The sequence below is a fragment of the Pleurodeles waltl genome, chromosome 11 (assembly GCF_031143425.1).
Source record: "Pleurodeles waltl isolate 20211129_DDA chromosome 11, aPleWal1.hap1.20221129, whole genome shotgun sequence".
In the NCBI taxonomy this organism is placed as follows: domain Eukaryota; kingdom Metazoa; phylum Chordata; class Amphibia; order Caudata; family Salamandridae; genus Pleurodeles; species Pleurodeles waltl.
The window spans coordinates 178,492,046-178,518,149 of NC_090450.1; the positions used below are offsets into that span (position 1 = coordinate 178,492,046).

Genomic DNA, 26,104 nt, shown 5'->3' on the forward strand with positions numbered 1-26,104 from the left:
TTGTGCTTTTTTTCTAAAACATAACCAGGTGACTCCACCCCAGAAGAGCTACGTGAGAGTTTGGTGACTAAAATGAAGTTTGTTCTGAGCTCTGGTTCAGACGAAGAATGTGCAATTTGCTTGGATTCTCTAAACTTTCCTGTAATTACACACTGTGCCCATATTTTCTGCAAGCCATGCATTTGTCAAGTCATTCACCGTGAGCAGGTTAGTTTTTTAATTCTCTGTGTTATCAATGCTCTTTGGATTATGTTGAGGGATCATTGTACATGAGTTCTGCTTTATGCATATTTTAAATAATTCTGATGTAGTAAATGTTTACTTTTCTAAAACTTTAAAATAATATTAACGGAAATTATTTTGGATTTAAATCACAATTTTAATTACAGCAGTACTGCCGCTGATTCTGAACCTGACTCACTTAATCGTGTTCGATATTGTTGTGGGAGGTATTAAAGGGACATGGAATCCCGAAAGTCCTGCTTTTAATTCTCAAGGAACTGCACAGGGGCAACTGGGCCCAAGTGGAACTGGATAGTGCAGGCTTACTCTAGAGGAAAATCAGTCTAAGAAATGGCCTCAGGCAAGGGTGTGTATTGGCCCCAACATTGTTTTCCCTGTTTTTCCCCGATCTCCCAATGTTTTTAGTTGTAAAATGGATGTCAGAAATATTAGTTGTCTCTTAAATGCGGACGATCTGGTGATTATAGATCGGACAGGAATTGGATTACAATGGAAATTGAATATTGTAGGAAGTTGGCTCTGTATGCACTATTTCAAAGTAAGGAATAGTATGCACAGAGTCCAAGGGTTCCCCTTAGAGGTAAGATAGTGGCAAAAAGAGATAATACTAATGCTCTATTTTGTGGTAGTGTGGTCGAGCAGTAGGCTTATCAAAGGAGTAGTGTTAAGCATTTGTTGTACACACACAGGCAATAAATGAGGAACACACACTCAGAGACAATTCCAGGCCAATAGGTTTTTGTATAGAAAAATATATTTTCTTAGTTTATTTTAAGAACCACAGGTTCAAATTTTACATGTAATACTTCAAATGAAAGGTAATGCAGGTAGGTACTTTAGGAACTTTGAATAATCAAAGTAGCATACACAGTTTTCAAATAAATCACATATAGCTATTTTAAAACTAGACACTGCAATTTTCAACAGTTTCTGGGGGGAGTAAGAGTTAGTTAGTTTTGCAGGTAAGTAAACCACCTACGGGGTTCAAGTTTGGGTCCAAGGTAGCCCACCGTTGGGGGTTCAGAGCAACCCCAAAGTTACCACACCAGCAGCTCAGGTCCGGTCAGGTGCAGAGGTCAAAGTGGTGCCCAAAACGCATAGGCTTCAATGGAGAAGGGGGTGCCCCGGTTCCAGTCTGCCAGCAGGTAAGTACCCGCGTCTTCGGAGGGCAGACCAGGGGGGTTTTGTAGGGCACCGGGGGGGACACAAGTTAGCACAGAACGTACACCCTCAGCAGCGCGGGGGCGGCCGGGTGCAGTGTGCAAACACGCTTCGGGTTTGTCGTTGAAATCAATAGGAGACCAAGGGGTCTCTTCAGCGATGCAGGCAGGCAAGGGGGGGGCTCCTCGGGGTAGCCACCACCTGGGCAAGGGAGAGGGCCTCCTGGGGGTCACTCCTGCACTGGAGTTCTGATCTTTCAGGTCCTGGTGGCTGCGGGTGCAGAGTCTTTTCCAGGCGTCGGGACCTGGGAAGCAGGCAGTCGCGGTCAGGGGGAGCCTCGGGATTCCCTCTGCAGGCGTCACTGTCGGGGCTCAGGGGGGGCAACTCTGGCTACTCACAGTCTCGTAGTCGACGGGGAGTCCTCCCTGAAGTGTTGTTTCTCCACAAGTCGAGCAGGGGGCGTCGGGTGCAGAGTTGCAAGTCTCACGCTTCTGGCGGGAAACGCAGTTGTCTTGAAGTTGCTTCTTTGGAAACAAAGTTGCAGTCTTGGGTGAACAGAGCCGCTGTCCTCAGGAGTTTCTTGGTCCTTCTAGAGCAGGGCAGTCCTCTGAGGATTCAGAGGTCGCTGGTCCTGGGGAAAGCGTCGCTGGAGCAGTGTCTTTTCGAAGTGGGGAGACAGGCCGGTAGAGCTGGGGCCAAAGCAGTTGGTGTCTCTGTCTTCTTCTGCAGGGTTTTTCAGCTTAGCAGTCCTCTTCTTCTTAGGTTGCAGGAATCTGAGTTCCTAGGTTCAGGGGAACCCCTAAATACAGAATTTAGGGGTGTGTTTAGGTCAGGGAGGGCAGTAGCCAATGGCTACTAGCCCTGAGGGTGGCTACACCCTCTTTGTGCCTCCTCCCAAGGGGAGGGGGTGACATTCCTATCCCTATTGGGGGATCCTCCATCTGCAAGATGGAGGATTCCTAAAAGTCAGAGTCACTTCAGCTCAGGTTGCCTTAGGGGCTGTCCTGACTGATCAGTGACTCCTCCTTGTTTTTCTCATTATCTCCTCCGGCCTTGCCGCCAAAAGTGGGGCCGTGGCCGGAGGGGGCGGGCAACTCCACTAGCTGGAATGCCCTGTGGTGCTGTAACAAAGGGGGTGAGCCTTTGAGGCTCACCGCCAGGTGTTACAGCTCCTGCAAGGGGGAGGTGATAAGCATCTCCACCCAGTACAGGCTTTGTTACTAGCCACACAGTGACAAAGGCACTCTCCCCATGTGGCCAGCAACATGTCTCGAGTGTGGCAGGCTGCTAAAACCAGTCAGCCTACACGGGTAGTTGGTTAAGGTTTCAGGGGGCACCTCTAAGGTGCCCTCTGGGGTGTATGTTACAATAAAATGTACACTGGCATCAGTGTGCATTTATTGTGCTGAGAAGTTTGATACCAAGCTTCCCAGTTTTCAGTGTAGCCATTATGGTGCTGTGGAGTTCGTGTTTGACAGACTCCCAGACCATATACTCTTATGGCTACCCTGCACTTACAATGTCTAAGGTTTTGCTTAGACACTGTAGGGGCACAGTGCTCATGCACTGGTGCCCTCACCTATGGTATAGTGCACCCTGCCTTAGGGCTGTAAGGCCTGCTAGAGGGGTGACTTATCTATACTGCATAGGCAGTGTGAGGTTGGCATGGCACCCTGAGGGGAGTGCCATGTCGACTTACTCGTTTTGTCCTCACCAGCACGCACAAGCTGGCAAGCAGTGTGTCTGTGCTGAGTGAGGGGTCCCCAGGGTGGCATAAGACATGCTGCAGCCCTTAGAGACCTTCCCTGGCATCAGGGCCCTTGGTACCAGGGGTACAAATGACTTATCTGGATGCCAGGGTGTGCCAATTGTGAAAACAAAAGTACAGGTTAGGGAAAGAACACTGGTGCTGGGGCCTGGTTAGCAGGCCTCAGCACACTTTCAAATCAAAACTTAGCATCAGCAAAGGCAAAAAGTCAGGGGGTAACCATGTCAAGGAGGCATTTCCTTACAAATATATTCAGGGATTATCAAGAAAAATCGAAAATAAACATGGGAAAACTAAAGTACTCAAAATAGGGAATCATGGGAAGAGTATGAGTTGGGTAATTAATATCACTAAAATAGAGAGAGTGAATAAATATAAATATCTAGGGATATGGTTTTCGCATAGTTTAGGTTGGAAGGACCATCTTGCCTCCTCACAAGATAAGGCACTGGTATCAGTAGCAGGGTGAAGGAAATTTGACAAACAATATGGGGGGACTTCTCTTCGACAAGGACATGTATGGGGTGGAGGTGATGGGTATAGAGGGTAAGAAGAGCTGGGACCTGGAAGAAGGAAGGTGCCTAAAAAGGCTGCTCTGCCTCCCATCCTCTAATGTGGTGCAGGCGATTAGAGTAGAGACAGGTTTATTAGGGTGGACACAGACTGCCTGTGTAGAGATATTAACATTTTGGACAAGAATTGATAGTGTAGGAATATCGAAAATCTCCCTGTTTTGTCAAAAGAAGATACTACAAAGTAAATTATCTTGGGAATGGGGAGTAAGAGGAAGAATTCAGTCTTGCGCCAAGTTATTAAACATACAAGTTACAAGGGGCTTTGATGAGGTGGGAGTAAGTAAAGCAGAGTTTAAAAGACTATTAAAACAGGTCTCTAGGGATGAGGATCTCTTGTACCTGAGCAATAAATGCTCAGTCTCACATTTGCTAAACTCCTCAGAGAACGATGGAATCTTCCCCTACATGGAAAAGATTCCAAATATTAGTATGCGCTACAGTTTATTAAGGTTTCATCCGGGAATCGGGAGGGTCTGCAAAATGAACAGAAAATCTGCCAATGTGGTCTTAATGTGAAAATAATTCACTCCATATCCTGATTGACTGTCTATGTTTTTTACCCCAATTGGCAAAGTACCTTAAACCTAGTACCTAAAACCTATCCTTTTAAAATATGGTATTAGATATAGGGAACAGGCGATTGACCCATTGATGGACGTGAGATTTTTAGATGTGACGTGTGCAGTGGGTCGATTTTTAATCTCCGCGGGTACATCGCTGAGAGACAATAAGGTGATTTATTTACCAGGCTGAGGGAGTAAAGCTATTTTATATGGTAGGGCTTGGTATATGATGTATTTAAATAGTTAGTATATGTTTTATTGTATTTATGGTATAGTATTTACTTGTGTATATTGGAATTGTATGTGATTAATGTGCTTTAATAGTGTTTTAAAGGCTATGGCCTAAATAAACATGTTTTGACTGACAGTTGTACCAACGTTCATAAAAAATTGTAGTCCTTCAGATGATAGTTTTGTTGGGTAAAACGGACCTTTAAACTGGATTTCTGTTCTTTGAAATGCTTGGTGGTTACTTTCTGCCAGAGCAAACTTAATTGATGACCAGGCTTTCCTCAGCGTAAGAATACCTTGCATTGGGTCGGAGTTAAGTGTCATCGGTACAGAGAGAGACTGTTTGGGATCTACCTGAACTTTGGTCCATCTTCTGAACTACAGCTGACGCTAAAACTCTGACTGGTAGTGAACTCCTGGTTGCTTGGAGAGGAGGGCCGGCTTGGTGGCCTTGTATACTCAATTGGAATCCATATTTTCTTCTGTATCGGGATGGGGGCAAAAACATGAGATGCAAGGTACTCATTTAAAGATAGTTGGGGAGCAGGTAAGAGAGTGTATATGTGTGTGTCTTCTGCATCTCCCTTTATGCATGGGGTCAGGGGCCTACTCCCACCGTGGAAGTGGTAGGCCTTTTTCTTTATGGTTTGGGTTTATGAGGTGGGGCCCGGCACCTTTAAACGGAGGGGGGGAGTATGACTGTTATTTTTTATTGCATTGTTTGCTGAGGGTGGGTTTGTTTACTGTTTAGTTTATTATTGCTTTCTGCAGATTCTCTTCGACCTGGGTTGCTGCACATTGCCCTTGGTTGTATCAAAACATGTGGAGAAGTGGTTGACACTAGGTGATTTTCACGTTTGGTGGGGGGGGGGGCATGGAGATTTTCAAACGGTTCCCTCATGATCTGACCCAGTGATGTGATTTCCTAGAATGTCCGGGGATTGAAAGATAATACGCAGAGGTAGTGGGTCCATTCTTTCCTGAAGTGCACTAAGACCCTCATAGCATGTTTGCAGGAAGCCCATATTATGGCTGACAAAATAGTGAAACTGGCAAAAAAGTGGAGGGGACAGCGTTATCCAACCACATAATCTTCTTATGCCAGAGGGGGGATTATATGGGTGGCCCCGGAAGTGCCTTTCAACTGCACCTGCATTGAGGCGGACGTGGAGATTCAATATGTACTGGTGCAGGGTACGCTGGACATGAAAATTATTATTATCCTAAACACCTATGTACTCAACATAGATAACCAGCACTTTTTTGTAGGGATACAAGACCTGCTTAATGATAGCATTGGCTCCCTTCTATGCTGGGTGGGGGAATTTAACTATGTTGTTGATGGTAATGTTGACCCCAACCTGCCTTGCATGTGGTTCAAACCGCTTATGATTAAGTCCCTAACAGAGGTCAATCATAATCTGGGATTTCTGGATAATTGGAGAACACTCCACCCTCACAGCTGCAAATATACCTGTCACTCCTTAATGCACAACACCTTTAGTCAGTTAGATTGCATACTAGTGGTTGGTTTTCCACATCATGCCTTGAGGCAGTACACCTGTGGAGGTTTCTCTCTGATCATGGCCCAAATGTGTTGCATATTCAATATGGGAGGAGGTAGTGATGGGGAGAAACTGGTGTTTACCCGCTGACATCCTAACAGACAACGCATATAGGGAGTCACGTGCATAGTATCTAGAACACAACTGGGGTGCTACGGCTACTATAGCCACCGAATTGGAGGCCATGAAAGCAATGGTGCGAAGTGTCTGCATTGGGTCGACCACAGGTATGCGCAAACACCATTGGAATGCATAAACGCTTGGAAGCAAACATCACACTCCAGGAGAGCCGGTTAGTGGAACACCAGGAAGAGATAGCAGATTCCCCCGTGTTCAGACGGGGGATAGAGACAAGGCACATATTGCATGATCTCTGAATGGAATATGCTGGACAAGTATACACTCACTCGTTACATATAACGCCTGCCTAGAGAGCAGGGCAAATCTGGGAAACTCTGGGTGTGGAGTTTGAAGCAAGAACAGGGGGCCCCTACCATAGTACAGCTGAGGGGCCTGTGTGGCGGGCATTTGGGAGGAACAGAGTTACTGGTTGTTTGGACATACTGTGGACCTTTAAGGCCCATCTACAGACAGTATACAGAAAGGGGGAGACTGCTGACAAAGGAGTAGTGAAGGCATGCCTTCATTGGCTAATGCTCCCCAGGCTGAATCCGGTGAGTGTGTGAGAGTTGGAGTTCTCTGGAGCAATTGAGAGGGGTGACATGGTAACGTAATAAATCTAAAATGCCAGAATGTGATGGCTTCCCGGTGGAATTTTACCAAACCTACACTGCCCACTTGTTGGGAAGGCTACTGTATGTCTTCCATGAAGCATGTGTCAAGAAAATTCTCCCCTTAACTATGCACGAGTGCGTCATATGCCTGTTGCCTTAGCCGGGAGGGGACATGGCAGACCCTTCTTCGTACTGACCCCTTACTATGATTAATTCAGACGTTAAGGTCCTCTGTAAGTAGTTGGCGATCAAACTAGGGGTAGTGATACAGGATCTAGTGCACACTGATCAGTGTGGCTTTATCCCAGGGTGAAGCATGGTGTTGAAAGTACGTCGACTGTCTTACACAAGGATGAGGAGCAGGAGATGGTCCTGGTAGCCATAGATTTGGAGAAGGCAAACACTGTTGACTGATCGTACCTCACGATAGTGCTCGAGGCGATGGGGTTTTGTCCTCCCTTTAGAGTCTGGGTGCAATTTTTGTACATAGAGCCTGTGACCTTTGTCAGTGTGGGAAGTGTGCTTTCGGACAGCTGGATGGCAGGGCGGGCACTTTACAGGGTTGCCTTCTATCGCCACTGCTCTTCGCGTTGGCATTGAACCCCTGGCTATGATATTATGGTAGGAAATGAGGTAACGGGAATTCTAAGTGGAAGACACTACATGTGTTTTCTTACTTTATGCGGATGACACACTTATACTTGTATTCTCCCCCAGGGATGCAGTATCAGCCTTAATGAAACATGTTGAGGCATTTGGGGAGGTCTCTGGACTGCAGGTCAAAATGCATAAGACCCTGCTGTTTCTTCTGGGGGGGATTGACAGATGTCTTGCGAGACCACCTTCTGGAGCTTGGTTTCCACTGGGAGGTTGAGAGCTTCCGTTACCTGGGGCTCATCAGGGCCCGTATGGAGTCACAAAAAATTGTTACAATATAGGCTGGGTGGTAGAGGGACTACGCAGGTCCATCCAGTTATGGAACACACTGCCCCATCTCTTATGGACAGGGTGGTCATTGCTAAAATGTTTTCCTTCCTTGTTGCCTATACACAATACAGAAATCGTTGTGCCCAGTACCCTTGTGGGTCTTCAGGAATTGTATAGCTTGCTAATTTCAATTTATGGGCTGGTCGCGGTAGCAGAGTAGCTTTACTGGTACTGAAAGGGGACATGACTGATGGTGGGCTGGCTCTGCCCTGATATACAGCACTACTACTAAGTGGCCCACCTGCAATATGTGGCACAGTTACATGTTGACTCAGACAGTTGGGAAAAACGCCTGTTACTCTGCACACTTCGTGGTGAGACGCTCCCTCGATTTCTCATGAGGAGAGGGCGAGCGTATGTTCCAATTCCTTACCTGATACAACAGACTGCGGCTATCTGGGAGGAAGTGGTCACTAAAGTAATCCGAAAAGCACTGATTGATAGGGAGCTGAGATTGTGGTATCTCCATATTTTCCACACTGTATGCAGACGTCCATAGAACGCTGGAGGAGGGGTGGCTGTCTATTAGCTGGTGACCTGTATCCAGGGGAAATCTTGATCTCCTTTTGGGAGGCCCAAGTTACCTTTTCAGGTAGGAGCGAGGCAATTTTTGCAATATGCAAAAATAGAAAGCACTGGTCATGATGTGTGCTAAATATTCCCAGCTGCGCTAGAACCCTCACAAGTACTAGGTGGGCTCTTCAGGTGGGGGGGGGAGAGGACGGCACCTTACCTCACACGTGCACAGGGCCCTCAGGAGTGACACTGCCCGTCCACCATTACGGGCCCAGAGGGCATGAAACTCGAACTGAATTAACCCTTTACTGAGGCAGAATGGGATCAAGGGTGTGCGCTGGTTCGCAAGGTTTTCTGCAACAGCAGATTCAAACATATAAAATTCAATCACCTTTATCAAGCTTATGTTACCCCTTAAGTCCTCAGCAAGATCTACCTCACTGGGGATGCCAAATGCCCCAGATGTGGGGAGGACAGCGCCGCCTTTCTACACATGGAATGGTCCTGTGGGGAGGTTAATGCATACCGGGGGTGGGGGAATAATATCACAAATTGAAGCTGCCACTGGCCTTCAGATTGGAATGTCACCTCAGAAATGTTTAATGGAGATGGTGACGCAGCCTCTGGGGAAAAAAAATGGCATGTAGATTTGCGCAACTGGTGCTCCTTTTAGCGAAAAAAGTGGCTACTGGCTGGTTGGGCACCTGTGTGCCTCAGCAGAACATGTGGGTCAGGGATGTGATGGAATGGGCGGTAGCTGAGGACCAAACTATTAGGCTGTCCAGATCAGACGATAAAGTGCGGGATCATATTGCAACATGGATATTGGTACTGGAACTGTTTCAAAATCATGGAGAAAGCGACTTTGGAACTGCCACAGACACTAGTTCCAGGGGGACACGGAATCTACTGCTTGAACACACCTCTGTAGGGATCTGGACTCAAGGTATTCTATTCATGGGGTTAAATACATGTGTGATTTCTGTCCTGGTATCCATCGCTGCAGTATGTTTTTCTCCCATGGATATTTGTTGCCTGTTAATACTGGGTGCTGGGCAGCAAGTTAACTGTTGATTTTATGTTTCTTGTTATTTCCTGTGCTCTTTTACTATAATAATGTAGCAATGTAAAATCCCAAAATAAAGGTATTAAAAAAAAAAAGAATACCTCATATAATGGAAATGGATAAACATTTTCATAAGTTAGATGATGCATATCAGCAAGTCATATATAAATAATAAAGCTCAGATAAGAAGTGTTTAATGGATGGGAACAACAACAGATGGCCATATCTTTTAAGATCAAAGAACGTCATATATAACTAAAATAGTATCCCAAAATACTGAAAAAAGAAGAAAGTAGGAAAACATGGAGAAGTATAAGAATAGGGAGGTCATTAAAGGAAGGATTGTGTGAGGTCTTTTCAAGCAGACTGCACTTCACAAGGACCAATCCGATGAGCTATTATGGATATCAGATGGACACTAGTTTAGTGGACTTACTAGAGCTAGGGCTTCTCTTAATTGAATTTGTCAAGTTGAAACCAAATATTCACCAGTATTGTATCTTTCATAGATTCACATACTTGAATCTTCCCCATTGCCATGATGAGAGTCCCCCCAACAGTAATATAAGCAGCTTCTTAGCACTAGCCTTAAACACCCATGGAAAAAAATAGGCATTGGTAGCCAATTCACATTGATTTAAAACACCCAAGGTTCAGTCAATCAGAGCTGAGATCCTGAAGCAGTCATCCCCTGCAGGGCCACTATACCTAAGATTGCATACCAGACAATGTGTGTTAGGGAGTCTTCCCTGAGCTCTGCTCAGTCACAGAGATACACAGCTCATCTTTTGACCTGACCGCTGTTCAATTTATCACCAAACCTCCAGGAAACATCTGAAGTACAGTTTGGAGGTGAGATTTGCTATTTTCATCGTGTGTGAAGGTCCAAAAAGAGGTTTTTTGGGCCTTGTAAGTCCTGTGGGAAATAAAGCTCTTCTTGGAGGATCCCCAGAAGGAATGTTCATGCTGCCTTTACCCTTAGCACAAACCTTACGAGTGCAAGTACTGCTGCACTTTCTCAGCTAAAGACCCTCAAGGATCGGGAGGCCAGGCTGCTTCCTTGGTTCCAGAAAAAAAGGCACTATCAAAGTCTGAATGTGAGGAGAGTAGACATTCCTCCTATCTGACAGAGACTCTAAAAGGTCTAAATCACACAGTAGGGAGGCTAGTGTTGAGAGGTCGAGAAGGAAAGAGCCGGCTGGACCTTCTCCCTCTCATAGAAGATCTGTCTTCTTACCTTCATCTACTCCTAATACTGCTGAAAATCTGCTTGTTGACAGAGCTCTCAACGAAGATCACCCTGTCGAGGACCACTGCATCGTCCCAGGTATCTCCTTCTATGCCTGTGACAATAGTGATATTTACAAAGTTGACAACCAGAACAACGACCACAAGTTCTTTGTCGTTGACAGAGACTCTAACAACGGCATTGTCAACGAGACTGTCACCAACAGCACGGGTTACAGCAGCGGCTCTGTCAAGGATGTCAACTTAACTTGATGTCCTTTTGTTGATGAGAATTCCATCTGGGGCTACGTTGTCGACAAACCCGTCGACAACAGTGAGGGAAACATATATTACAAGCAAGGGCAGCACATCAACAGTGCCACTGAACCTTTCACTGCTGGGGATAGAAGAATCAGGGGACGAAAGTCTTTTTGGACCAGCATATAGCCCTTCTCACCTCAGCGTAAAGTGTCAAAAGACTGAGCATAAAGATGCAGACCAGGGCAGTCTACAAATCTGGATTGCAAATTTTCTTTCAGTGACAGAGGCCATCAATCAACTGAGGAGTACGACACCTTCCAGCAGCATTACCTTAATGAGGAACAACATATTGCGCCAGAACATTCTGTTGCGATCCCTGTTTAATTTGGTCACCGATTTGCGCATGATGATCAGTTATTATAGGAGGTTCCCCGAGGCCAATGCCCTGACTTACCAACCATTTCTAAGACCAGACGTTCGAGATACTGTCTACTCCAAGGAGTTCTTCCAGACCACAATGAGAAATACCTATCTTGCCGCCTATTTCTATAAGGGACACTTTAGCTGACAATGAAGATCAACAACCTGAGGAAGGAGAAATCCAGTTTGGTTTAGGGGATCATCCTGAATATGACGATTATGTGGCTCCAGTATTAGCCTCACGTACTGCTCCTATGGTGGATTCGCTACCAGCCGATATTGGTGGCTACCTTGACATCCTGGAGAGAGCGTCCAAACTTTTTGATCTTCCTCTTCCAGCTAAACCAATAGAGTGCTTTCTCTATGACTTAAAAGCGGAGGCCTACCGCACAACAAGATCTATCCCTATTGTTGACTTTATCTGGCAGGCGGGATTAAAACTAATGAAAACACCAGCTTCAGTGGCTGCGATCATCCCAAACCCTGACAAAAAATAAAAGGTTTGGATAATTTGCCAACTTGCCTTATTGGTCAGTCCCGACCAGACTTTATAATAATGCCGGTGGCCCAAGGACGTCCTAAAAATCCATCCTCGCCATGCACGGCCCCTCCGGATAAGGAGGGCCACAGACTAGACAACATTGTCAAGAGATTGTCCGCTATAGCGGCGACTTCTATTGGCGCCTCCAATGTTCTGGCCATATTCTGGAGATTTGACTGTCAGATGAGGTCTGGCATGTCAGTGTTCATAGAGTACCTCCCTGACAACAAGACAAAAGAAGCCCGAGAAATCCAGGTGGAAAGGGAGAAGGCTTCTTCAGGAATAATTGCCATAGACATTTCATCTTCCACAGATGGATGGGGCAGCAGTATTGTGTTGCCAAGTGTGGCTTAAAGCAATGTTGTTTCACCGAAGGTTCAATCAAAGATCCTCGGCATGCCCTTTCACAGGGAGAGTTTGTTTGGTAAGCATGCGGATGATGCATTACAGTACAGTAAAATCGAAACCACTTGTTCACTTGGCACTTTGCAATAGTGGTGATTCCAGTCTTTTCGCGGCAGAGTAAATTTTCTTCCTGAGCACCGTTGCAACAAACCAGTTGTCAACAGTACTCTCAGCGAAGTTTTCGAGCCACATACTCGGCGCAACAATATTACAGGTCAACAACAGCGTCCTCCTACTCTAGGTAGCCACTACATTGACGTCCTTCGGCTGGAGGCAAGCCTCTGGATAGTTTCAGGAGATAATGATGTGAAGTAGGCATCTGTCACCTCAGTCCCTCTTCAGTCCAACAATCCCCTTTCCAAATTCTACAATCATTGGAAGCTAATCTCTTCCGACAGATGGGTGTTAGACGTAATCCAACATGTTCACACACTGGAATTTGCTCAAAAGCCTCCCAATCTAGCTCCGCGCGGGTCATTTCATCAACATCTTTCCTTACTAATAATAGAAATGTGATCACTTCTCTTCAAGAATGCGATAGAGGAAGTCCCACCAAGTCAACACAATACAGGCTTTTACTTCAGCTTTTTCCTCATCAGAGAGAAATCAGGAAAGTGGAGACAAATAATGGATCTGAGGCTCTTAAAAAATTCATCAAGAAACAACCACCCTTATCCTTATAGGAGATTCTGCAACTTGTAGAAACGGGCCACGTGACCTCCTGGGATCTGATGGATGGATATTCCCATACACTTAAAGCACAGAAAGTTTCTATGGTTCAAGGTGGCAGGGTGCCATTACCAATTCACAGTGCTCCCCTTTGGTTTGAGGTTGGGTCCCAGAGTCTACCAAATGCATGGCTCCAGTGGCAGCTTTTCTCAGCCGTTCAGGACTCCACTTTTTCCTCATACCTGGACGACTGGTTAATAAAGAGCCCCACTTTTCACTTGGCAAGTTAGTTGACTCAGACCTGTCTACCACTTTTCAAATATATGGGTCTCAAACTGAACAAGGAAAAATGCTCTCTAATTCCATCAATATTGGCGGTGTTTTGGGGATCAATCCTAGATACGAAAGTGTAGAAAGCTCTTCCCACACAGGACATGATTCTCCGACTAAAATCACTCAAGAATCCCTTGACACAGGAGAATCCATTTCTGTAGGAAAGTACAAATGCATATTGGGGATGATGTCATCCTTCATCTCATTGATTCCAAACTGTTGTCTTCACATGCGGCCACTTCGGAGCAGCTAGACGCTCAGTGGATCCAGTGCCAGGGTTCCTCTGTGGACAAGATTTTGCTTACTCCACAGATGAAGTCTGCAATGTCTTGGTGGACAAACAGAGAAAATATTTTTGGGGGTCTCTTGTTCCTTCCTTTCCTTCCTCAGGTAGTAATGACAACTGACTGTTCCCTAGAAGGCTGGGGAGCTCACGTAAAGGACTTGGAGGTTGTCGGAAAATGGACTGGTCAGGAGGCTTTGTCACAAATAAACCTCATAGAGCTGATGGCAGTTTTCTGGGTCTTTAGGCTTTCCTTCTCAGGCTCTGCAACTCATCAGTTTTGGTGAGAATAGACAACACCACAGCCAAGTTTTAGCTTACCAAACAAGAAGGGACACTATCAACAGGTTTTGTCGGTGCAAATACAACAGATATGGGAATGGTTACTAGCCAACAGTATCTCCTTGTCACAGGAGTACAGAATGAATGGGCGGACACCCCAAGCAGGACAAACAAGCAGTGCTACAAGTGGGAGCTCAAGCAACCAGTTAAGACTGTTTTTTCAGTGTTGGGGTTTTCCACACCTAGACCTTTTTGCCACTCATCGCAACAAGAAGTACAACTTGTATGCCAGCAGCTACCCTCCACAGAGGAAGCACATTCACTTTGCATGGACAGGGATGTTTGCCTATGGGTTCCCTCCATTCGGGCTTATTCCCAAGATCATACACATACTCATAGCCCCAGCGTGGCCAAGGCAGTATTGGTTCACCACGGTTCTTTGCCTATGAGAGTGCCTGCGTATCCCATTCTAACCAGCAGAGGATCTTCTTGTACATCCACAAACTTGTTCTCTGAATTTGTCACCTTGGCTCCTCACAACAGAGTCTCTGACTCGGAGGAGTGTCAATAGATTCTCTGAAATGCTTGTGCTGCATCCACAAACAAATGTTACTCTCTAAAGTGGTAGAGGTTTTGCTCATGATGTACTTCTCATTCTTGCCATCCTTTCTTGTCTACGGAAGAGCATTTTCTCCCCGGTCTGCTGCAGCTAGCAAAATCAGGACTCACTCACCCATCTATTAAAGTTTATTTAGCAGCCATTTTTAGATTCAGGAGGCATTTTGGGCAATCCTCATTATGGTCCAGTAGGCTTGGTAAGGAGTTCATAAAGTGCCTTTTTTCGGGTCTTCCCTCTAAGTAAGCCTCCTCCTGTACTTTGGCAGCTAAACACAGTTTTATCCCAGCTCATGAGTTCTCCTTTTGAACTGATGAAAAGCTCACTTGAAATTTCTCTCTTGGAAAGTAGCTTTTCTTTTGCCTATCATTTCTGCAAGCAGAATGAGTGAAATACAAGCTTTCACAATTTATGAGCCATATTTGCTATTTCAAGTCAATAGGCCCATCCTTTCGAACTAGCCCTAAATTCATCCTTAAAGTGCCAACATCTTTCCATGCAAATGAGCTCATCATTTTACTGACATTCTACAGTAAACCGTCTTCGTCTGTAGAGAGGACCTTGCACTCTTTTTCCCTCAGACGCTGACTGAGGTTCTACCAAGAGAGAACTAAAACCTTCAGAAAGACATACCAACTCCTTATTCATTCACCTCACAGAGAAAAGGACATGCTTTGTTGCAAGCAAGTATTGCTCGTTGGGTGTCTGAGACTATCTGCACATTTCACTAAACAGTTTGCGGCCTTTTTAGCCTTGTTCGCAGGAGTGTCATTGCCTGACATCTGCAGAGTAGCCACATGGGTTAATGCCCATACCTTCATGAAGCACTACTGCCTGGATTCATGGAGAAAAGCAGATGTGGCGATTGGACAAGCTGCGCTTAGGCGCCTGTTTTCAGAAAGTAAGCAGCATTTGAATTTTTTGGTTTGTATACATTTTGCTGTGGGATATCGCTCTCTGTCTCTGTATTTCACTATCTTTTGCTTTTATTATGAGTCTGTCAGGTAATGCTTCTCATATCAAAGTGTTGAATTCACTGTTATGTTTTTTAGAATTACTAGATTATTTCTGTTACTTCCTTTCTTCACTTAGTACCGCTTGCTAGTCTGATTCAAGCCTTCGAATCAGTGAAAGATACAATACTGGATAAAAACAAGCTACTCACCTGTGCACTGTGGTTCTCCAGTATTGATATCTTTCATATATTCACATGGGCCCCATCCCACCTCCCTATTAAGGCTCACCAATTTCTTACCTCAGTTTTTTTTATCCTGTATCACACTCCTGCTTGAAATCTGAGGTGTGGTGGCCCTGCAGGGGGTGAGCATTTCATGGTCTCTTCTCCGATTGGTCGAAGTTTCAATATTTTAAAACAATGTAAATTAGCTACCAATGTCTCTTGTTTTCTGTGGGGTTTTAAGTTTAGTGCTATAACACAACTTATATTATGGTCACAGTGGGACTCCCACCACGGCGATGGAGAAGATTCAAACATGTGAATCTATAAAAGATATCAATACTGGAGAACCACAGTGTACAGGTAAGTAACTTGTTTTTTAGTGGACAGTCTAGTGCAGGCCTGTGAGAGTTGGGATATACGGGGGCTCCGGTGATAGACAACCCATGCCGACCAGGTATGAAAGGAAATATGTGGAGCAGATCCGTTTGACTGCAGTTGTTGAGAGAAGATCTTGAAGCGCATACTCTAATCGGTTGAGTGGCGGGGTATTTGTGAGGAAATCGAGCACAAAGGTTGTTTAAATATGCTAGATAAAAGTTCTGACACTTTTTCTCCAACATACAGGGAGTGCAGAATTATTAGGCAAATGAGTATTTTGACCACATCATCCTCTTTATGCATGTTGTCTTACTCCAAGCTGTATAGGCTCGAAAGCCTACTACCAATTAAGCATATTAGGTGATGTGCATCTCTGTAATGAGAAGGGGTGTGGTCTAATGACATCAACACCCTATATCAGGTGTGCATAATTATTAGGCAACTTCCTTTCCTTTGGCAAAATGGGTCAAAAGAAGGACTTGACAGGCTCAGAAAAGTCAAAAATAGTGAGATATCTTGCAGAGGGATGCAGCACTCTTAAAATTGCAAAGCTTCTGAAGCGTGATCATCGAACAATCAAGCGTTTCATTCAAAATAGTCAACAGGGTCGCAAGAAGCGTGTGGAAAAACCAAGGCGCAACATAACTGCCCATGAACTGAGAAAAGTCAAGCGTGCAGCTGCCACGATGCCACTTGCCACCAGTTTGGCCATATTTCAGAGCTGCAACATCACTGGAGTGCCCAAAAGCACAAGGTGTGCAATACTCAGAGAAATGGCCAAGGTAAGAAAGGCTGAAAGACGACCACCACTGAACAAGACACACAAGCTGAAACGTCAAGACTGGGCCAAGAAATATCTCAAGACTGATTTTCTAAGGTTTTATGGACTGATGAAATGAGAGTGAGTCTTGATGGGCCAGATGGATGGGCCCGTGGCTGGATTGGTAAAGGGCAGAGAGCTCTAGTCCGACTCATACGCCAGCAAGGTGGAGGTGGAGTACTGGTTTGGGCTGGTATCATCAAAGATGAGCTTGTGGGGCCTTTTCGGGTTGAGGATGGAGTCAAGCTCAACTCCCAGTCCTACTGCCAGTTCCTGGTAGACACCTTCTTCAAGCAGTGGTACAGGAAGAAGTCTGCATCCTTCAAGAAAAACATGATTTTCATGCAGGACAATGCTCCATCACACGCGTCCAAGTACTCCACAGCGTGGCTGGCAAGAAAGGGTATAAAAGAAGGAAATCTAATGACATGGCCTCCTTGTTCACCTGATCTGAACCCCATTGAGAACCTGTGGTCCATCATCAAATGTGAGATTTACAAGGAGGGAAAACAGTACACCTCTCTGAACAGTGTCTGGGAGGCTGTGGTTGCTGCTGCACGCAATGTTGATGGTGAACAGATCAAAACACTGACAGAATCCATGGATGGCAGGCTTTTGAGTGTCCTTGCAAAGAAAGGTGGCTATATTGGTCACTGATTTGATTTTGTTTTGTTTTTGAATGTCAGAAATGTATATTTGTGAATGTTGAGATGTTATATTGGTTTCACTGGTAATAATAAATAATTGAAATGGGTATATATTTGTTTTTTGTTAAGTTGCCTAATAATTATGCACAGTAATAGTCACCTGCACACACAGATATCCCCCTAACATAGCTAAAACTAAAAACAAACTAAAAACTACTTCCAAAAATATTCAGCTTTGATATTAATGAGTTTTTTGGGTTCATTGAGAACATGGTTGTTGTTCAATAATAAAATTAATCCTCAAAAATACAACTTGCCTAATAATTCTGCACTCCCTGTATTGTGAGCAAAATTACAACTGAAGAAGATATGTTTTAAGTCCTCGGGGCTTCTTTACAGTTCCAACAGGAGTTTGAGTCAAGTAATTTAACCTTGGCCAGACTGACCGGAGTCCATTACACTAAGTGGAGTGTGACGATATTTTGATTCCACCAGAGAAGGCACAGTTTCAGGTTACAGTGCATTAGAAGATATGTTGGTCCGAATTTCTACGTCAGAAGGAACTCTGCCTAAACTGGTTAATTATTTCTCCATTTGGGATGGGGGATGGGAGAGGAGAAAGGAGTTTGCTTTTATGGGAGTTCAATAGTGTTATATATCTTGGAGGTCATGTCTTCTGATGTGTGCCCATTCATGAATACCTTTATTATGGTACCCAAGGGTAGGTCGCTCCCCCTGCCGCTGCAGCTCCTCCAGGTTCCTGAGTTCCTGAGACCCACCCCACAGCAAGTACCCCTCACCTCCCAGCCCCTCGTTCTGCCCCGCGCTACTCACCCTCTCTCCTGCTCCTGCTTCTTTTCCTCTTTCCTTCTTCTCTGTTCTTCCTCCTCGCTCCTCGTCTGTATTCTTCTTCTGTACTCCTCTTCTCCCCGTCTTCTCTCCTCTTCTCTTCTTCCTCATCTTCTGCTGTGGTATTCTGCACCCTGTTTCTTCGTTTTTTGTATCTCCCTCCGTGTTCTTCTGTGTTCTTCTGTGTTCCTCTGTCTTCTTCTGTGTTCCTCTGTCTTCTCCTGTCTTCTTCTGTCTTCCTCTGTCTTCTTCTGTCTTCTTCTGTCTTCCTCTGTGTTTTTCTGTCTTCCTCGGTGTTCTTCTGTCTCCCTCTGTGTTCTTCTGTATTCTTATCTGTTCTTCTGTCTTCCTCTGTGTTCTTCTGTATTCTTCTCTGTTCTTCTGTACTCCTCTCTGTTCTTCTGTGTTCTTCTGTGTGTCTTCTGCTCTTCCGGTCTTCTGCTCTTCTGGTCTTCAGTCCTTCCGGTCTTCTGCTCTTCTGTTCTTCTTTTCTTCTGTTCTTCTTTTCTTCTTGTCTTCTTGTCTTCTGCCTTCGGCTCTTCTGCCTCCTCCGTCCTCTTCTCCCCGCGCCTGCCCTCCTGCTCCTGCCTCATCCCCCTCCCCCACTCGCATCCCCCCCTCTATCTCCCCTATCTAACCTGTTCACTTTCTACCTCCCTCACTCCTCCTATCTACCTATCTCTCCATCTCTCTATCCCACTATCCAACTCCCTCACTCTCTACCTCCTCCTATCTTCCTATCTTCCTATCTCTCTATCTTTTTCCCTATCTATCGATTTCTCTATCTACCTTTTCTCTCTACCTATTTCTCTATCTCTCGCCCCTCCCGCCACCCCCTCTATTACCTATCTTCCTATCCCCTCACTCTACCTCTCACCCTCACCCACCTCTACAACCCCCTCCCCTATCTTCACAACCCTACACCTATCTTTCTCCCTAATCTCCTAAACCTCCTAACACTCTCCCCCCTCCACCCTTAAACCCCCCTCCCCCAGCTCTTCTCACTCTACCTGTCCCCCCCCTCCCTCACGCTTTCCCGCCGCGACCTCCTGCACGCCCCGCCCCCCAGCTCCCATTCGCCCCCAGCTGACCCCTCCCCCCCCTCCTACCTCATATGGCGGCCGCTGCGCGACAGTGGTAGCGACCCTTGACCCAAGGGTAGGTCGCTCCCCCTGCCGCTGCAGCTCCTCCAGGTTCATGAGTTCCTGAGACCCACCCCACAGTAAGTACCCCCCACCTCCCAGCCCCTCGTTCTGCCCCGCGCTACTCACCCTCTCTCCTGCTCCTGCTTCTTTTCCTCTTTCCTTCTTCTCTGTTCTTCCTCCTCGCTCCTCGTCTGTATTCTTCTTCTGTACTCCTCTTCTCCCCGTCTTCTCTCCTCTTCTCTTCTTCCTCATCTTCTGCTGTGGTATTCTGCACCCTGTTTCTTCGTTTTTTGTATCTCCCTCCGTGTTCTTCTGTGTTCTTCTGTGTTCCTCTGTCTTCTTCTGTCTTCCTCTGTCTTCCTCTGTGTTTTTCTGTCTTCCTCGGTGTTCTTCTGTCTCCCTCTGTGTTCTTCTGTATTCTTCTCTGTTCTTCTGTCTTCCTCTGTGTTCTTCTGTATTCTTCTCTGTTCTTCTGTACTCCTCTCTGTTCTTCTGTGTTCTTCTGTGTTCTTCTGTGTGTCTTCTGCTCTTCCGGTCTTCTGCTCTTCCGGTCTTCTGCTCTTCCGGTCTTCAGTCCTTCCGGTCTTCTGCTCTTCTGTTCTTCTTTTCTTCTTTTCTTCTGTTCTTCTTTTCTTCTTGTCTTCTGCCTTCGGCTCTTCTGCCTCCTCCGTCCTCTTCTCCCCGCGCCTGCCCTCCTGCTCCTGCCTCATCCCCCTCCACCACTCGCATCCCCCCTCTATCTCCCCTATCTAACCCGTTCACTTTCTACCTCCCTCACTCCTCCTATCTACCTATCTCTCCATCTCTCTATCCCACTATCCAACTCCCTCACTCTCCACCTCCTCCTATCTTCCTATCTCTCTATCTTTTTCCCTATCTATCGATTTCTCTATCTACCTTTTCTCTCTACCTATTTCTCTATCTCTCCCCCCTCCCGCCACCCCCTCTATTACCTATCTTCCTATCCCCTCACTCTACCTCTCACCCTCACCCACCTCTACAACCCCCCCTCCCCTATCTTCACAACCCTACACCTATCTTTCTCCCTAATCTCCTAAACCTCCTAACACTCTCCCCCCTCCACCCTTAAACCCCCCCTCCCCCAGCTCTTCTCACTCTACCTGACCCCCCCTCCCTCGCGCTTTCCCGCCGCGACCTCCTGCACGCCCCAGCTCCCATTCGCCCCCAGCTGACCCCTCCCCCCCCCTCCTACCACATATGGCGGCCGCTGCGCGACCGCGCAGCGGGCGCATGCAGCGGGTGCGCCGCTGGCACGCCGGAGGCGCGCCAGGGGCAAGCCCGTCTGCGCCCGTCCGCGCCTGGCCCGCGCCCAGCGCCATGACCCCTGGTCCCCAGCACTCCCAAGCCCCGATGATCCGCTATGACCCCACCACCCTCCATGCCCTCAACCCAGGACGCTCCAACACCTGCTTCCAAGCTCACCCCAAACGCACCCATGGACCCTTCGCCTGCAACTCCTGCAAACACATCTTCCACCACGCAACAACTACGACCACAAGCCCACGCGCCATCAACCACCTCAAGTGCATCCTAGTCAATGCTCGCTCCGTTCACAAACACGCCGTTGAACTCTGGGACCTCCTAGACTCCACAGCACCGGACGTCGCCTTCATCACGGAGACCTGGATGAACGCCTCCTCTGCTCCAGACATCACCACCGCCATCCCCGAAGGCTACAAGATCTCCAGGAAAGACCGCACCAACCAAGTAGGAGGAGGCATCGCCATCGTCTTCAAAGACTCCATCAGCGTCACCACCTCCACTGAAGACTCCCCTCTTGCCGCTGAACACCTGCATTTTCAGATTCGCACCGACCCGAGGACCACCCTCAGAGGATCCCTCGTCTACCGTCCTCCCGGACCTCGCGCCCCTTTCAGCGACACCATCGCCGACTTCATCTCCCCGCACGCCCTCGCCTCACCGGACTACATCCTCCTAGGCGACCTCAACTTCCATCTGGAACAAAACAACGACCCCAACACCACCACCCTGCTCGGCAACCTCGACAACCTCGGCCTCAAACAACTGGTGAACACTGCCACCCACATCGCCGGACACACACTCGACCCTATCTTCTCCGCCAGCAAACACGTCTTCTTCAGCCACGCCTCCGCCCTTCATTGGACCGACCACAGCTGCGTCCACTTCACATTCCGACGCGAGACCCGCCACCTCCGCACTCAACCCATCCCTCGCCGACAGTGGAACAAGATCCCTGAAGAGCAACTCTTCGCCGCACTCGCCGCCAACCAACCCACCCTCACCACCGACCCCAACGTCGCAGCCCTCAACCTCACAAACTGGATCTCCAACTGCGCAGACAACCTTGCTCCCCTCAAACGCTCGCAGCGACAGAACAACACCAAGAAACCCCTCTGGTTCTCTGACACCCTCAAAGAATCAAAGAAAACTTGTCGCGCACTTGAGAAAGCCTGGCGCAAGGACCGCACTGCTGACAACATGACCGCCCTCAAGAACGCTACCCGTAAACACCACCACCTGATCCGCACTGCCAAAAGGAATTTTTTCACCGACAGACTGGACAAAAACAGCCACAACAGCAGAGAACTCTTCAGCATCGTCAAGGAGTTCTCCAACCCCAGCGCCAACGCCAACGCTGTCACGCCCTCACAGGATCTATGCGAATCCCTCGCCACTTTCTTCCATCGCAAGATCAGCGACCTCCACAACAGCTTCGGACACCAGACCCAACCTAACACCACCGAACCCACATCCCCGACCATCACCCTCAACAACTGGACCCACATCAGCACGGAAGAAACCAAATCCATCATGAACTCTATCCACTCCGGCGCCCCTTCGGACCCCTGCCCGCACTTCATCTTTAACAAAGCCGACAACATCATCGCCCCGCACCTCCAGACCGTCATCAACTCTTCTTTTTCTTCTGCTACCTTCCCCGAATGCTGGAAACACGCCGAAGTCAACGCCCTACTAAAGAAACATACGGCTGACCCGAGCGACCTGAAAAACTTCCGCCCCATCTCCCTTCTGCCTTTCCCAGCCAAAGTAATAGAGAAGACCGTCAACAAACAGCTGACCACCTTCCTGGAAGACAACAACCTGCTCGACCCCTCACAGACCGGATTCCGAACCAACCACAGCACTGAAACCGCCCTCATCTCAGTCACAGACGACATCAGAACCCTGATGGACAACGGTGAAACATTTGCCCTCATTCTTCTCGACCTCTCGGCTGCCTTTGACACCGTCTGTCACCGTACCCTAATCACCCGCCTCCGCTCCACCGGGATCCAAGACCAGGCCCTGGACTGGATCGCCTCCTTCCTCGTAAACCGCTCCCAAAGAGTCTACCTCCCTCCGTTTCGCTCAGAACCCACTGAGATCATCTGCGGCGTACCTCAAGGCTCATCACTCAGCCCGACACTCTTCAATGTCTACATGAGCCCCCTCGCTAACATCGTACGCAAGCACGACATCATCATCACCTCCTACGCCGACGACACCCAACTTATACTCTCCCTCACCAAGGACCCCGCCAGCGCCAAGACCAACCTACAAGAGGGTATGAAGGACGTCGCAGATTGGATGAGGCTCAGCCGCCTAAAGCTGAACTCTGAAAAAACTGAAGTCCTCATCCTCGGCAACACCCCGTCCGCCTGGGACGACTCCTGGTGGCCCACGGCCCTCGGCACCGCACCAACCCCCGCAGACCACGCCCGCAACCTCGGCTTCATCTTGGACCCCCTTCTCACCATGACCAAGCAAGTCAACGCCGTGTCCTCTGCCTGCTTCCTCACCCTCCGCATGCTCCGCAAGATCTTCCGCTGGATCCCCGCCGACACCAGAAAAACCGTGACCCACGCCCTCGTCACGAGCCGCCTGGACTACGGCAACACCCTCTACGCTGGGACCACCGCCAAACTCCAAAATCGCCTGCAACGCATTCAAAACGCCTCAGCCCGCCTCATCCTCGACGTACCCCGCAACAGCCACATCTCCGCACACCTGAGACACCTGCATTAGCTCCCAGTCAGCAAAAGGATCACCTTCCGACTTCTCACCCACGCACACAAAGCCCTCCACGACAAGGGACCGGAATACCTCAACAGACGGCTCAACTTCTACGTCCCCACCCGCCCCCTCCGCTCCTCTGGCCTCGCACTCGCCGCCGTCCCTCGCATTCCGACGCTCCACGGCGGGTGGGAGATCTTTCTCCTTCCTGGCAGCCAAGACCTGGAACTCCCTCCCCACCAGCCTCAGGACCACCCAGGACCACGCCGCTTTCCAGAGACTCCTAAAAACCTGGCTGTTCGAGCAGCGATAACCACCCCCTTTGTCCCTAGCGCCTTGAGACCCGCACGGGTGAGTAGCGCGCTTTATAAATGCTAATGATTTGATTTGATTTGATTTGATTTGATTTGATTTGATGAATAGAGTACTTATTTCTGAGTTGGACATCTGTACTAGTTTATACAAGATTGCCTTGATTTTTAGTAAGATGTAAAGTCCAGGTTAAACAAGTATTTGTTTGGAAGTGCAGAAGAAAGACTTATCATCAAAAAGATCTTTCGAACCCTAATTGAACTTTGAGAGTCTTCATAATACCAAACTTCCTTAGTGACAGTTGCAAACGGAACCAACTATGATTCTTGATATCGCCCCTATTTCTAAATCTGTAATAATAATTCCTTTGGTGTTATTTTTTGTCCTCCCTCCCTGCAAATCTGTTTTTCAACTTTGCAAATTAATGTTGAAACAAACAATTTGTCCACTATTATAGGGACTGGCTTTGTAGCCCAAACCTTGCCAAACAACCCTTTAAGACCTCTGTTTTAATTTGGATTGCCATTTTTACTCTGGGGTGCTTTAGTGGCAAGGATATCTTAGCCCAGTAGATAACCATGCTTATGTAGGGACCAAGTAGAGACCTCTTCGGCCCCCCCAGGGAAAGCCCATGGTCTTTCCCCTGAAAAGAACCTAAAGATATTGTGGTGACATTGACGGCTCATCTCCCAGCAATCCCTCAGCAGGGGAGAAAGATCGTCTGCTTGCGGGATTAGGATGGTGACGTGACGGGAATTTTACACTGTAGCCCATGTCAGGGTCCTCTGAGGGTGTCCCAAGGGTTTTACAATCTGGCGAAAGCAACCTGAGGCCACCAGGTGGGTTACCTCCACTCATGCCATCTAAGATAAATAACCCGGAGCCAGCATACATCAACGTGACAGAGTGCTGTGACTGGGCCCAGCAGTAGTAAAGAGTCGGTGGCTGGATTAGACTTAATTTGGGGGCTCCCCTGAGCAGACAGATAAGTTATTTTCCTTGACGGATAGTTCAGACTCTGCTGGTGGGTGCCAGTGTGCTATGGATACAGCTGCTGGTAAAGACTCGCTCTCAGACGCTACAGGTGGTTCGATCAGCTCTGAGCTGGACTCTAGCAATACAGCAGACAAGATAAGCACCGTTAACAAAAGAAACTTTGTGGAAGGAAGATGAAGGGCACTGCCATAAAGAAGCCGGGCAAGTTACAGGATAGGTCCCCAGTGTCTCGAACTCTGCGATGGGCCTATACTGCTACAAGGCAGGTGTACCCTGAAGAAGTGCTGCAGTCAGGAGCCTCGGCACATCAGGAATCCACTGATGGAAGGGAACCTGTGCTTAGTCTCATAAATAGCTTGATTCAGCAGCTGCAGGATGAGGTGCTTTACTAAAGCTGTAGGACCCGCATGGATAATAAAAAACTTAAGGGTGCCATCAGAAGGGTCAGCAAGTCTTGCATGGAGAAGGGTGCTCGGATCTCTGCAGTAGAGGATCGTATTGATAACTTGGAACGTGATCTGGGATCGTTTCAAGGTGAAACTGATCAACAGCAGTCCCAGATGTCTGACTTAATGTGGAAGGTGGCGGATCTCGAGGATCTGCAAGATGTAAATAACTTAAGGTTTTTGGACTTGGCAGAAGGCATTGAGGGTAATGATTGTGGAGCCTTCATGGTTGACTTCTTGAAAGGGGCTCTCCCAGAACTATCTACTTGAAATTGGTAATTGGAAGTGCAACGGGCGCATTGGTTCATTTTTATGAGCAGTCCAGTAGACTTTGATGATCTTTATCTAATGATTGTTGTTTTCCACATGACAAAAGTTGTGTTGCGGTGTGCAGGAAGTTATCTCAGTGGATGTGGCATAGACGATGCACTGAATAAGGCTGAAATATTTGCTCAGTCAGTATTCAACAGAGCTGATTATGTTCATTCATTACAAGGTATGCTTATCATATTAGGGCTAAAGAAACATTGCGTTGAGATGCTCTCTGGAGCAACAATGACAAATTAGGTTTTGCATATCTTATCTCAGAAGAGATCAAGGCCCAGGGTGCACTTCTTTCAAAAGACATAATGCAAAGCCAGGCAATGTTCAATGCACCCAGTTCAAAATCAGAAAACTGAAAACCAAGTTCGTAGAGTTTATCAAAGAATGTGAAGAAAAATCAGAACTTTGCAAGTAATGGGGAAATGTTTTACCCATGATAGCTCTAGTGAAAAACATGGTACATCCTGACCAAGAAAAAGTGATTGAGAACTGCATGTTAAGACTGTGGCGTCACTGATTACTGTGTTTCACCAACTCGATTGCA

General features: G+C 47.3%; 1 protein-coding gene across 1 annotated transcript in view; it reads left to right on the forward strand.

Moving 5' to 3' along the window:
* The window catches only part of HLTF (helicase like transcription factor), a 324,731-nt gene that overhangs the window by 225,975 nt on the left and 72,652 nt on the right, over window positions 1-26,104 (forward strand). The window contains exon 20 of the mRNA XM_069213390.1: window positions 29-207. Within this exon, the coding sequence (XP_069069491.1) occupies window positions 29-207 (179 nt within the window). The remainder of the gene's footprint in view (window positions 1-28; window positions 208-26,104) is intronic.